At 46.0% G+C, this 15566-nt stretch overlaps 1 protein-coding gene across 1 annotated transcript in view; it reads right to left on the bottom strand.

Annotated features, from left to right (window-relative positions):
* Positions 1-15566, bottom strand: part of CSMD1 (CUB and Sushi multiple domains 1) — a 968167-nt gene that overhangs the window by 578645 nt on the left and 373956 nt on the right. The window contains exon 3 of the mRNA XM_056113926.1: positions 8852-8964. Coding sequence (XP_055969901.1) covers positions 8852-8964 — 113 coding nt within the window. The remainder of the gene's footprint in view (positions 1-8851; positions 8965-15566) is intronic.

Raw genomic sequence — 15566 nt, 5'->3', positions numbered from 1 at the left:
TAAAATCAATAAAAACTAATAAGTTAGTTGGGGAAAGGAGTGGGCATATGAAATAGAAGGTACATTATGATTTGAAGGAAATATACGAAGCAGCGCAGATAGAGTTGCTGGTGGTTTGGGACAGAGACCCACCAAGTACAGATGAGAGCAAGCACTAATTTGTTCGTGATTAGCCTTTCTGAAGATATCTTTCCTACAACCTTGGTCTTCCCTAGTGCTCATTAGACAGACTAATATTTCTGTGAGAAGATTCCTACTGAGTGTATACTGTCTATTTTTCTTATTCTTCAGCCACATTTTTCTAGCCACGGTGCCTTGGAGCCCGTGAACTATGGCACCTGAACTATGCCCCCAGGAAGCAGTCCTGCTGGTCCTTTAATTACCTTGTCCACGTTCCTCTCCATCTCCCAGGTAAGACTCAGAGTTCCACTTAATAGACTAATTTCTGCATGATCTTCGGAAATGTCTTTCCCGATGATGCTCATTATTTAATTTTAAATGCTCATTGCCAGGAGCTAAAATAATACAATTCAAGAGAAAAAAATCTAAACAATCCCACTTTCTAATCATTCCAGTTCCTCCCCAAAGTAATTAATCAGTCATTTGTGTAAACATATATATTCGTGACGAGTCTCTCCAGCATCTGCATCCAGACAGGGTGCATACAGCAATGCAGAGAAACTGCTTACATAGTGTTACATACACATTCTGACAAGACTTTTAACAGCATCTTCCCGAAACTGGATCATTAGTATCACAGATGCCGCCTAGATCATGCCATGGACATAGAATCCCCAAAATAAGTCACTGTAATCATATTATCGTAAAAAAGGTTTGTGATGATGTGTGAAGGAAAACCACACAAGGAGTGTATGTGTGTTTACATGTATACCTGCATGGGTGTGAACTTGGCACCACATCCAAACAGGAGCTTTCCGGGGTGGGGAGGGGGGCGTTTCAGCAGTAGGGCGCATGTCTCACGTTTGTGAGATGCTGGGTTTGAGCTCTGCAGAACACCCTCAAAATACAGAATAGGCCTCAGAGTATTAATTACTCTGTTAGTCAATTTGCAATGATCTCCTGCTAATGAATCAGTAATCAGATGCCTTGGTGGAGAGAGCCGATTCATCACCATGTGGATGCTATGGATTATTCGCTGGACCAATATACAGAACCATTCAGCAGGTCAATGGAGGGGCATCCTATGAAGGTGGGCATGGCAGCCCCACGCTCTGTCATAGACAGAGCCAGGCTACTCCTCAGAGCCACTTGCTGGACACTGGCCTCAGAGGAGGAGAAACAGTGGTGGCTTGGATGGAATGGCTTTGGCTCTTCTGGGCTGGGGAGCTACCTTCTCTACTGACAGAACCCAACGACCTTCTCCCAAGATCGGGCTCTTTGTGTCTGGGTAGATTACGACATGCTTCCCAGGGACACACATGCTCCTAGAACCCATGTATGCCACGAACATTAGCTGTGACCCTCCGATGACCCAAAACTTGATGAGCATTGGTTTGGGTCATGGCCTGGGCTGTGATGGAGAAATTAGCCTCAGCAGAGTGAGACCCCTGCATGCCCCTCTCCCCTCCTCTGTGAGTGGTATCTGCCGAGTGATGGTGGGCCCGGGAGAGGACACTGGGCATCTTACCCTTCCCCTGACGGTCTCTTACTTCGGTCTGCCTGAAGGTGACCTTTCAGAAAGGAAACAGAACGTCTCCCGAAAGGCCGTGCCATTTTGGGGAGAATTCTCACACACCCCTGCCGTGTAACCTAGTGGTCTGGGATACTGTGTGGGAGAGGGAGGTGGAGATGGGCCAACTCAGGCGCTCAGAGCCCCGGGTACCTGCTCCTGGAGAGGAAACGAGCTCTCAAAGGTTTTCATCCATCCAGCCTCTGTCAGGGCACCAAGCCCAGCTACTGTGAGAGTCGGCTGGGGGACAGCTCGCTGATGTTTCTCCCTCTCTTCTCTCTGCCCTGCGCCCAGCAGACCATGGGCTGCATGCTCTAATTCAGGTTGAGTTTGGATAATCACTTCAAGGGAGAAATAAATCAGTGCTGACATTCTAAATAAAGCTTTGAGCTTGAAGGGTAATAATCTAGCTGCTCTTTCTAAACCCAGATCCATGCACGTTCAAGGAAAGAAAATTCTGCTGGAGGGATGTGTCAGAGGGAAATGCCAAAGGTACTCAGCCAACAAGCACCCCGCGTGCTTGGTCCTCCCACCCCTGGGTTAATTACTGAGTGAGACCCCAGGCAAGGCCGCCCCCTGGTCTCTGAGGTGCCCAGCCCCCCGCCCAGCCCCTCAGGGGCACAGAAAAGGAGGCAGCCGCCCCATCCAGCCGAGTTTGACAATGGAAATTAATCCATTTCAAGGTTTTACAGAATGAAATTAATGGCCTATACAAGTCACTCTGTCTCTAAATATTTCAATGGAGGGACCGCCAGTCTCTTGGTTGGAATGACCTTTCTCAGTGGCATCGGGGGCGGCCGTGTCCAGATCTCTCCAGGGGGCTGTCCTGGCCGTGAGAAGGAAACCCTCACCCTCAGGATGAAGTTCTCCTGGGGTGGCGCATGCAGGATTTTCATCATGAACGGTTCGGGCGTGTCTGTTTGGTACCTGAGGGGAAGGACTCAGGTTGCCATAGACTCCTCATTGCCCACAGGAGACACGGTGCTTCCCTCAGTGTTTCTTAGCAAAGAGAGATGAGCCCAGAGGTCAGCTGGAGGCGGGGCCTGATGTCCCCACTTCCACCAGACAGACTGGGAGCCCCAGGCTGGGCAAGTGGGTGGGCACCTGGCAATGCCAGAGGGCAGGGTAGGGCCCTGTGCAGTGGATGTCTCTGAGATGCCACAGCCCAGCCCCCAGTGCTGTGCCTCGGTGGCTCCAGACACCTCATCTGCCCCATGGGCCTGTCCCTGTGTCCTCTCTCCCAAAATGAACTGCTCCGTTCCTACAGGGGACACAGTGTCTTGGGCTCCACAGGAGGCCCCTCATGCACAAAGAAACTTCCAGAAAGTCTCTGCACACTGGCCACAAGAGGGCACAGCCGTTCAAGGCAATGTGAGCACCAATCGTGCAGTGGCCACCCTAGTCCTTTCAGTCCTCTGCCTGGTTGGGGTCACCTAGGATGCATGGCACACCAGTGAGTTTCCCAGATACCCTCTCCCTCCTTGGCTCAGAGACAAGCTCTGCTCAGTGCTCATGACACTCAGGGAGGGGCGAGAGGGAAAGGACATGTGTGTTGCTATGACTCACAGCCACAGGGGCTGGGGCTGGGTGCTTAGCCATGTGCATCCAGCACACACATGTGTGTATCTGTGTCGAGACAGATGTGTTCAAGGACTGGCACATTCCATGATTCACATGTACATCTATCTAGAGAGATGTGTCCAAGGATTCACTGCATGTAACTGTGTCAACACAGATGGAGTCCAAGGATTCATGGCATGTAACTGTGTCTACACAGACAAATCCAAGGATTCACTACATGTAACTGTGCCAACATAGATGAGTCCAAAGATTCACTGCATGTAACTGTGTCTACACAGATATGTTCATGGATTCCTGTGTGTGTCTGTGTATACAGAGACATATTCAATGATTTACAAGTGTGTGCTTCTATCCACACAGATGTGTCCAAGGATTCACTCTCTGTACCTCTGTCTACACAGATGAACAGTGATGAGGGAGAGAAGAGGGATCTAGTGAGTAGGTAAGACTTGCACCTTCCAAACGCAGTAGACTTGATTTAGTAGCCATGAGATCTTAGAAAATGAAGTTATTTCTGTCACTACTTCATTTTTAACAGTAGGAAACTTTACTTAGAAGAATCTTGTGAGGATTTAATAAGAAAATTCACAGGACTAGAGAGACCGTACGGTGGAGAAGGTGCTTGCCTTGCAACTTGCGGACCAAGATTCCCGACACCCCATATGGCCCTAAAATTCTAAAGAAAAAAGAAAGAAACTGTACATGTGATTTCACATCACCCTACACAATTCCATTTCTCTCTCTCTGATATAGCACCTATTTATTAACTATCACCCATCTGTCCTAATAATCTACCATCTGCCCAGCATCTACTTGCTTATCTACCCACTGAGATACATGTAATTTACTAAGGACATACATTATAATTGACAGAATAAGTACTTCTGAGACAAAAATATTTTAATAAGAAGGGTTCCTCTAGAAGAGCGTCTTATAACCTGAGGGTGCCTCGTAAACCATCTCTACAGGCAATTGTTTTCATAATCTAAGTATCAAAACTGTCATGTAGAAAACGGTTTCCTGCCACAAATACATTTTTTACTTGTTAGTGATGTCAAATTCCTTCTTGTAATACATCTAGTAATTTTTAAATTACAGCAGCTCAGACACCTTCAGGTCCTTATACAGTCCGTGCAGAGAATCCTACACCAATCCATTAAAAGATGCCACTTGGGAAATGAGAGAGGCATTTAGTTAATAAAATTAGTAGTTTATCATCGATATATTTGTCTAAGTCTGTGCTTTAAATTTTCCCTATTCAATTTCTGCTGTATCCAAAAAATGAAAGTAATATTAATTTTTTTCTGCCATTTATCAGCTTTTCTTTAGATATATATCCAATTTAGCCTTCTCACTGCCTCCCCTAGTGATTATGGCAAACACAAGCGGCTAGTCAAACTGGCAGATGATGGTCATCCAATTCCTTTCAAAAGCCTGCCACCTACAGATAAGGTATCTGCCAACTGTTCAGAAAAAATGTGGCTCCAAACTTCTGAGCTGCTCTTATTACTAAGAATGATGTACTCAGAGTAAGTTCTGAGTTCAGAGGCTACTATGCAGATAAGCCCATTGTTCATGGCTGTATTTCTCAAACATCATTCACACAAAATCCCAGATTATGAAAGGCATAATCAATGTTAAAGAAACTTATTTTACTTCCAAAGCTCATCTAAAACTGCTCATCGAAATCACGGTCAATTGTAAGTTTCTAAGCTATAACATTATTTCTAATTTTAAAAGCCAATGTATTAAAAACCAAACAAACTGTAAAACCTTTGAAAGTATATTGGGGGCAAAAATTAAGATGACAGAAAAGAGACTTGACACATAAGTGAAGTGCTTCTGATCAAATAAGAGAAGCACAGAGTGTAGTTTGCTTCTTCCTCAGGGATGTCTAGGGTTCTCAGTTCATTGGATCACTTTTGATGACTGAAAGCACCAGAATATTGCAGTATGGCTTCCTGGGAAATGGGGTGAGCCAGCGCACCGGTGTGAGGGGTGTGAGGCTAAGGGGGTCTCCGGATGACCCTATGTCCCAAGCTGTTCTCAGAGGCTCAGCTTCATCCTGTGTGATGGTTACGGCTCACCAGGCACTGACACTCCATGCCTGCTTTTTCTGAGCTCCAATGTGATTTTTTCCATTCAATCCTAAATACACCTTATGGAAAATGGATATTTTTAATGATATTCTTTGGGGGGTGGAGGGTTGGAATCATGCAGATAGTGCTGGAAAGAGAGGTCTCCGGTTCTGTGCTCAGAGACACTCCTGTCAGTGTCCAGGGGACAGAGGTGGAGAACTAGGCTGGGTCACATGCAAGGTCAGTGACGTGACCCCTGTGCTGTCCCTGGGGCCTTGCAGCAGATCTTAAAGGACTACTAATAGCAACGCACAAATCAATAGGATCTGTACATGGTGTGTCAGGATGGGGTGTAGATATTGGAGAGCTAAGCCTCTCGCTGGAAATTAAAGGAACGCCAATGTTGCTGTGGTAAGTTCACCAAAAAAAAAAAATCACTTGATTTTCTAGGTAGAAGATCAATGATACAAGCAGTAATGCAGTATCAGGGAACACCCAAAGGGGCAGTGTTTGAAGATACCCCACTGAGTAAGGGGCAGTATTGGGAAATACCCTGAATAAGGGGAAGTATCAGGGAATACGTTAAGGGGCAGGATTAGGGAATACCCCACTGAGTAATGGGCATAATCAGGGATTACCCTGAGTAGGAGGCAGGATTAGGAAATACCCCAGTCAGTAGGGGACAGGAATAGGGTAAGGTACAATTTCAAGTCACTCATCCTTATTTACCAGCAAAAATTGGGTTATTTACACACAGTCTGTAGACTTACTAAGATTCTAAAGCGCTCCATGCATACATAATGGCCATGGATAAGCTGTGACAGTAAAATTTATAATGTTTCCATGTAACTTCCAAGGCTAAGTTCAATGGCCAGGAACATTAATTAGAATATTTTAACTCGCAGTTTCCGTACTCATAATATTTGACAAGTAAATAATAAGCCACGTAACCTATTCCAAAGAACTGCCACAAAACCACTAGTGTGTGCCCCAGGTTATCATGTTTAGACAGACTCTAAATATGGGGGAAATGTTCCACAATATGAGTCAAAGAATTTAATGGAAAAATCACACATCTGGCAATAGAAAAAAGATCTTTATTTTTACTAAAGAGCACAAAATTTTTGCCAAAAAAAATAAGTATTCTCTAGGAAAAATAAATTTAAAACAACATAACTCCTCTGCCTCGTGTGGGTTACAAAAGTTCCCATGCGGAGATGGGATTCTGCTCAAAATGCGAGCACAGAGGGATGGGAGGTCTGCTGCTGAAAGGGAGCAGTGGTCCGGGTTCTGAAAGCATCAAGTGTTACGATCCTCATCCGGGCTCTGCTTTGGCAGGATCTCAGTGGGCGTGTCTGTGTGTGTCACATGACCACGTCCACGTTTCTCACTGCCCCTGCGTCTGTGTCTGTGCCTCAGCTCTGCTGGGGTCCAGTCCTGCTGACGCATCGGGCGTCTCACTCCCCCAGAGCACCCTGCTAGGTCCTGTCTCCACCCAAGAACACAAATTCACTTTCCCAGGAGACCTTTAAGTCAGCTGAGAAATATTTTTGAGACACATATTAGATATTTGGTACACTGTGATTTTGTTGATAAAACGTTTATTTTAGTACTAACATGTGTTTTTTTTAAATTTTCAAAATAAAGATGCTATTTACTTGCAAATATCAGATTCTGTTGATATCAGTATTCACAATGTAGATTTTAAAGATATCCCCAGCTATCGGTGCTTCTTCAAAACACGTGTAATTTAACATATGGACCTTATTTTTCAAGCCATTTTATAATGTTTTAAAAAGCTTGGAATGATTCTCCAGAAGAGACCATCTCACCAATGATTTTAATATGGACACCAGGTCCCGAGGACCACCAGCAACCTCCACCCAGAAAGATTAAGCAGAGTCATCCATCTGCCTCTCACGTCTAGCACACATGTCTTACAGCCCACAAAGGGTACTATTCAGCACCAACACTGCTGGGGAGGGGAGGGAATCTGTCAGGGTTTCTAAAATGCCAGAGCTCTGTGAACCTTCTGAGCAAACACCATGAATGCTGATTGTCCAAGGTACGTTTCAGAGAACAAGAATTGCCTTAGAGACACCACTGCAAACAGTGGAGAAAGGAGAAGAGCGGGGAGGGGAGGGGAGGGAAGGGAAGGGGCAGATGTGAACTTGGGGTTTACAGAGTATGGTATACATTTTTAAATTAGAAAGCTCATCACATCTATTAATCTCAAATTAGTGCTGATTTTCCAAAGAGAAAGTTACTCCCAGAAAGCGAGGCTCTATCCAAATGTGTATTCCAATAATCCCTCTGGGACAGCAATCCCACTTGATGTACAGTGCGGGCTCTAAAGACCCCCCTAGTCAGCAGCTACAGCGGCAGAAACTCTACTCCACAAGCTGTTAGAGGTAAAAGCTACATTGGTCTCTTCAGATGCAAGATCAGAGAGAACATTCGCCCTGATATTTCCTGGTAATCGCGAAGAAGCTGCATAAAGCACATGGAAAAGGTCACTTCCCACCAGTGATACTTACCAGAGCTAATCTGGAAACCTCACCCACCTGGGGGGGGCGTCCAGGGTGGTCCTCAGACCGGCCACACTCCCATCAATGCCCCCTTTCTTCAGTTTGCAGGCCCTGGAATTATCTCTCTCCAAAAAGTAAGGGCTCTGCTAATCTGAGCACAAGGGCAGTTGCCGTGCAAACACGAGGTGTAAGGTTCAGACAGATATCCCTCCACTTTCACACGCCAGCATTTCAAGTGTGACTCCTGAAAACAATGATTCCACCTGGAACCTTCTCTACCAAAAGTTGAACCTCTCTATCTCTTAAAACATCCTTCCCAAGAGTCTTTCCATAGGAATAGCAATACTCCAACTTTGCTGCTGGAGACCTAGCCCAGAGGGTGGGTCGGTGTTCTCCGTGCCCTCAAGCCCAACCAGGACTGAGCCCTGAGAACTGCCAGCTGTGGTCCAAAACATCAAACAAACAAACAAAAGCCTCCAGCAGTACTTATCTCCAGAGTTAAGGCCGAGGACATAAAACCACATCTCTTCTCTATGCCTCTCAGGAACCAAACACCTAAACCAACTTCTGCCTGCTCAAGCTGCTAGGTCAAACACCCAATCTCGTTTCTCAGGACCACTTTCATCACAGCACAGAGGACCAGTCTAAAACGTCTAAAAGGATAAGAAAACGCACCCTTGACCAAAAAGGCTCTGACTTCCAAACATTTGAAACTTTCCAACACGATGTCAAAAACAAACCCCAACCTTTTCTCCAACACCAAAGCGCTCTCCTGTTACAAAGGAAAGTGTGGAAACACGTTTTATACAAGAAAGCTTAGCCATGGCAGCATGTGGCAGGCTGAAACCCTTCACTCCCAACGCAAACACCATGTGTTGTGCCCCAGGAGCCAGCAGAGAAACGCCAGCCCCATCTCTGTCCGGCTCCTGGTCAGGAGTGGACAGGCAGGGGCAGCGCGGAGAGCAGTCTCCTACCTTCGTACAGCGCCTTGAAGCCTTGAGCGCTCACAGCGAAGTCCGTGGTGAACCAAAGGGTGAGGATGGAGCCGCTGCTCACAATGGAGGAAGGTAGCTGGAAGCCGGACAGCCTGAATTCCGGGGAGACAGAGACACAGTTAGGTGTGGCCAGAGGCTCAGCAGAATCCCTGGAGGGGAGGGGCGGGGGGTGCTGGTTCCCTGGGCTTCCCTCTCAAACTGTCACACGAGCTCTGAAAGGGGCATGGTTGGCCCTTGAAAGGGAGCCCTCCTCAGGAGAAAGCAATATTTAGACAAGTCCTGAGACAATCATTCTTGCAGAAATCCTACAATACACCTTGTCTTAGCACGGGGCAGAAGATGAGACAGCCACACAGTCACCCTCACGCGTGCTGCTGGTTCTCTTCCTGGGTTCATCTTCCTCTAAGTGAGATCTAACAAGAGCTATTTCACAGGTGCTTATTCCTGATCTGCCCCTTAAATAGTTCTGTTTCTCTCATAAGGAAAACTCACCGGTCTAAAATAGAATAATCTTCACACTCTTTCCTCTATGGGTACTTTTTTGCAGCATTTTCAACGGTTTTTCATATCAAGCAATACAAGATATATTACTTCGGTTCTCCTTTGAGGCAGGGATTGGGGTTTGGGATGGAAACATCCCAAATATGGTGGTGGGAAGATGTAATGGTGGTGGGATTGGTGTTTGAATATTAAATGTAATGAAAACATTGTGATTACCTTATAAAATAATTTTTAAAAAAAAAGAAAATGTCACTGGTCAGGGTGCAATACCTGATGATGTGTCATTACTACTTCAAGCAGAGGTCAAATGAGTCGATTTAATATTTTATTTCTGAGAACAAACTTGAGAGCCCTAAGAAGTCTTAAATCTGTCAACAGAAGATGCACTGTCACTTGTCGATGGAAAAGTCCTAACCCTGAGGCACGGAGTCAGGCTCACAGTGGGTGTCACATGCTACACAGCAGCGGCTGTCCCAACGGTCACACAACAGCTTCACCTGTGTTCTCCCCAGCTGACCACAGGGAACTGGTTTAGTTTCTGAACAACAGCCAGTGCATGTTGAAGACAAATCTAGGATGCCAGAAGGGGACCACCAGGATGCCTGCTGACCAGATGAGATTTGTGAGCTGACCCCTGCTGACCAGCTGAGACCCACTGAGATGCCTGTAAGTCTGTGGTACTAAATAGCTCATGCGGAGGCTGAATTGAATGGTGCAATCCATTCTGTAACATATGTAGAAATAATAGGCTCACAGAGAGAATGATAAGCTCAAGCTAAAACACTGAATTAGGGGCCAGCGAGGTAGTACAATGGGTAACATGGATGCTTGGCATATGGCCCCCAGATTCAATCCCCGCCACCTCATATGGTCCCCCTAGACCCTCCAGAAATGATTCCTGAGTGCAGAGCCAGGAGTAAGCCCTGAAGCACAGCCACATTGGCCAAAAAACAAATTCAAAAAATGTATATAATGATGTCATGTTACATAACAGAATAATTCCACAGGTTTCAGAATTAATCACTAGGTATATTCGGCCTTTTCAATGGAAACAAATAATTGTGTCAATTAAATATTTTCCTTTAACACGCACACACACATATACACCACACACCACATACCAACTACAAACACCACACACACATACACACCACACACATATACACCACCCACACACATCACACACACACACCACACACAAACACAGACCAAAACCATATCACACATCACACACACAATACCACACACACCATACAACACACAAGGCACACTACACATGCCACACACAAACACCACACAAACCACATACCACACACCATGCACACATACCACACACATATACCACACACCAATCACACACACCACACACCAACCATACACAATACATACAGCACACACACACTACACACAAGCACACACTACATAAACCCCCCCACACACCACACATACAAATGCACACACCACACAAATTCTCCCACACCACACACACCACAAACACACAAACACACCACAAACCAACCACACACAACACACACTCCATACACATCACACACAAACACACACCACACACAAACACACACCACACACAAACACACACCACACACCAACCACACACACCACACAACAACCACACACGACACACACACCAACCACACACACCACACAACAACCACACACAATACACACATCACACATACACCACACACATACCACACACACACCACGAACCACACACACACACCAGAGACCACATACACCACAAACCACACACTCAAAGCAGACACAGCAGACACACACACACATACACACATACACACACACACCACTACCCCACCACACAAAACACCCCCATTGACTCCAACTGCAGCTCAGTGCTCTTCAGCACCTTCTATCAGATCACATTGATTTCAGTGAACAATCTGCATTTCTCTTCTCCTTTGCGGCCTTCAGACCCCTGAGAGTCCTTTTTTTGGCGTCTCGACCCTCCCAGCAAGCCTGACTCCTTGGGAAGAGGCAGATGGGAGGCAGAAAGGACTCAGCCCCGTGTCAGACAAAAGCAGGGAGACAGGCACTGGGGACAGGCCCACTCAGGCAGGAACTGCTTTGTGAGGCAGGCTGGGGTTCCAGAGAGGAGGGTGGACAATAGGCTTGGTGTCTTGGCTAGAAAACCAGCAGCAGGTGGAGTTCCTCACCATCACCAATCACGTGCAGGACACTACACTCCCCAGCAGGAAAGTCTCACTCCCAGTGTCCACCGAGGAGAGACCGGACAGACCACCGCTGGGCCTCCACACAGACCCAACAGACTCGAAGTGATGAAGATATGTGGAATGCAGTCCCCCTCTGCAATGGAATCGGACTAAAAATTCATAGGAGGTAAGTGGCAGGAAAATCACGAATCATTAAGCAACACAGTTCCAAATGACCTATGGGTGAGGGAAAATCTCAGGGAAAAGAATCCATTAAACTGAATGATGAAGGGGAAGCCAGCTGCCGCACTGTATAGGACTAGCTACACAGGGCTCTGAGGGAAATTAGTAGCACTAAAACATTCATTAGGAAAGAGAACAATTCTCTGTTAATGACCCCAAGACTCCTGTCAACAGCCGATTTAAGGAAGAGGAGAATGAACGAAAGACCAACAGAAAGCTCTGGAAGCAATCTGACACCAGCTCCACCTGTCCTGAGCTGTGATTTCCAGGCTCCCAGATGCTATTGAATCCTAAGACATTCCAACAACCCCACCAAGACAGCGCCAACCAATAAAACAACAGAACAGTCTTACGCCTTCACAGGTATTCTTGCAAGAATCCTTGACAAAAAGGAGTACAGAGAGGAAATACAGAGCAAAATTCCATTCAACGTGACTAAGTGTAGATTATTCCAGTAATATAAGCTTGGGCCAATAATTGAAAATCAATCAATATCTATGTGCCATTACAAATGCTTATGTATTTGTATCTGTCTCTACACACACACACACATAGACGCATACACACACACACACACACACACACACACACACACACACATATATATATATATGTATATATACTCCCCTATATATGTGTGTGTGGGGGGGGGTGTAATGAAAAATTCACAGCTTGACAAAAAGTCTTTATAAGCAAAAGGTTGTAACTAACATTCTTTGTTCTTTTTAGTATCAAAAGACTGAATGCTTCCTCCATGATTGAGATGAATTGGATCGGTTTCCGATTCTTGTAAAATGTATCTAGAAAGGGCAAAAACCAATAGATAAAATAGGAGAAATTGCTTTATTAGTTTCCAACACTTATTCTATGGCTAGAGTAATCAAGACCACATAGTTGGGGCAGAAAAAGTCGTGGAGATCAATGGATCATAACAGAGAAGCCAGAACTAGATGCTGGAAATTCAGCATGGACAGGCATCTCAACAGCAAATAAACAAGCAGCTGCTCACCAGCATAGCAAGGGTACCTTGGTTTACTTAAGTAGTCTTAGACTTAAGACTAATTAGTTCGCTATATAGTATTTAACTCAATAATGACCAAAGTCATAAATGTAAAACCTAAACTTGTGAAGCTTTTAGAAAAAAAAGCATAATCCATAAAAGAAACACATGATATGATCAGACAACGGAACAATAAAAAAAAAAACTTTTGCCTTGAAAGAACGTTAAGAAGACTGAAAAGATGCATTACAGAGGAAGGGAAAATATTTGGAAAATACCTGACAGTGGACGAGATTCTAGACTCTATAAAGAACCGGGAAGACTCAACAGTAGGAGAATAAACAATTCAATTAGAAAGAGGCAGAAGACAAGGAGTAATTTCATCTGAAAGGATACACAGATGGCAAATAAGCACATGAAAAGATGCTCAGCATCATTATTCATTAGGGAAATGCAAATTAAAACCACAAATATCAGCACACGCCTATTAAGGATGAAGGGAACAGAGCAGGATCACGTTCCAGCACTGGCTAGAGGTGGGGAGGAGGAGGCCTCCTGCATTGCCACAGAGAAGGCCTGCTAACAGTGGGGCGCTTAATCAAATACCGAACACGAGATTTTCCAAAAACAGCTTCCCTGGGCACTCCACCTCCACAGTGAAGACAGTTTGTGCGAGAGCCCTTAGGTCTAGAGCTAGTAGAGGTGCTTGCCTTGTACTAAGCAGAGCCTGGTCCCAGCCCCTGAAGAGCCTGGTCCCAGTCCTTGGGAATGGCCAGGAGAGACCCCTGAGCACAGAGCCAGGAGTAAGTTCAGAGTATTTCTGTGCATGGTCTGAAAGCCAGAAACAAAAAGCAGTCAACACAGAGCCTTTATATGCAAGAATCGAGCACTGGAAACAGCCCTCCTGACCTTGCAGGGGTGAGGCTCCCACCTGGCCCGTCGGTATCATCACCCACCACTACTCAGCCACGGAAGCAGCCATGATCAGTGGCCTGGGTTGATGATCCAGAGATCTCAGGAAGACAGACAGAAAAGACCCCAAAGAAGGTGTGCTGTGGGGCCCCCCTCTGCACCTGGGAAGCATGTAGAGAGAGGCGGGGAGGAGGGTAGGTGGTAGGGGGCCTCCCGTGATAGGACCTCAGTGTTCAGGGTGTTCACTGCTGGGGGCTGCTTAGGAACACACAGACAGTCTGGTATTTCTCCAACAGCAAGAACAGCTGCGATGATTTCACATCTTAAGGCTTAATAAAACAAAAGATGGGACGGTTTGAAACTGAGAAATGCTTGGAAAATACTAACAGGTAAAAATAACAGCCAAATTAGTAGAAAACTAAAAATAGTATTTAGTAACAAAACATGATCTCATTATATTCCGAAAACAAATTGAACGAACAAGATTGAGGATCATCTCATTATGTAAGGGGGCTTCTGGATGTTTAAAATGCGTATGAACACAAGTTTAGTTATCAGATAACGTGACAGCACTTTAAAATAATTAGATCCACTCTTACACTGTTGGTGGGAAGGGTGTCTGGTTCAGCCCCTATGGAAAACAGTGTGGAAATTTCTCAAGTAGTTAAGAATGGAGCTTCCATAAAACCCAGCGATTCCATTTTTTTTTTTTTTGGCATCTCCCCCAAACGTCCTGAGATCTTAGTTTGAAAAGACATTTGCACTCCTGTGTTCACTGCAGTACTATTCACAATAGCCAAGATCTGGAAACAGCCCAAGTGCTCAGAAACAGATGAGTGGATAGGGGAGCTGTGGTTCATAACACACGGTGGACTGTTACTCAGCTCTAAGCGAAGATGAAACCATGAGGGAGGGAGCCAAGAGCACCTTGCTGGGCGCAGTGCGTCAGAGGGAGAGGGCAGACAGAGAATGAGCTCTCACGTGTGGAATAAAAAGGAGAATGGCCAGGGAAGAGCGAGGGTCAGCAGGCAGAGAGCCCGAGGGCTGGCTAGGACCAAGTGCACAGGGTAGGGGGATCTGGGCAAAGTGGGGGCTAGAGACTGGCAGAGGTCACTGGCACAGGGGATGGTGTAGAGCTGATCTCTGGTGAAACATTCTGATTACAGTACTGAAACTCAGGGTGCCCAATTAAAATCTGAAGCAAGTGTGTGTGTGTGTGTGTGTGTGTGTGTGTGTGTGTGTGTGTATGTGTGGGGGGAGAAGTTTCTGTAAGAAGGTGGAGCAATTTTTAGTTTACAGTCTCTGGGTCTTCGCCTTTGATGAGATTGCATGACGCCAGGGGCAGTCTGTGGGTGTGACTGTCAAGCTACTAGAAAACTGGGGACCTGGGGGGAGAAGCCCAGTCCTCATCCAAGCAAGCCTGGAGATCTCAGTCACGGATTCTCAATTACTTCCGCACTACAGGCCCTAACTGCATCTTTTGATCTCTTTCGAGATTTATGGGTCTCTGAAATAAGGCCAATAAGTGAGCTTATGTCGCTGAACCAGAGGTGGTTTGTGGTTATGGCTCCCACATACCTAATTTTTGGCCATTTAATTTCTTGGGTTTAATTTCTCTCCTCGCCAGGGCCCCTTGGAGGGGAGCGGGTTGAGTTTCCCTCCCCACCACGCTCCACATGCATGAAGGTACCGGCAGAGGAACAAAGGCATGCAGGTCCCGGGGCTGAGATCTCCAAGCCTGCTCAGATCGGGGCTGAGCATCCTCCACCCAGATCCTCCAAATTCCAGTAGGCAGGGGTCACACCCACCAACTGGCCCCCTGGCGCCATGTAATCCCATCAACGGCCAA

The sequence above is a fragment of the Sorex fumeus genome, unplaced genomic scaffold (genome assembly GCF_029834395.1).
Source record: "Sorex fumeus unplaced genomic scaffold, SorFum_2.1 ptg000024l, whole genome shotgun sequence".
Classification (NCBI taxonomy): domain Eukaryota; kingdom Metazoa; phylum Chordata; class Mammalia; order Eulipotyphla; family Soricidae; genus Sorex; species Sorex fumeus.
The sequence above is the reverse complement of the archived record's forward strand: the minus strand, read 5'-3'. Positions and strand labels throughout refer to the sequence as shown.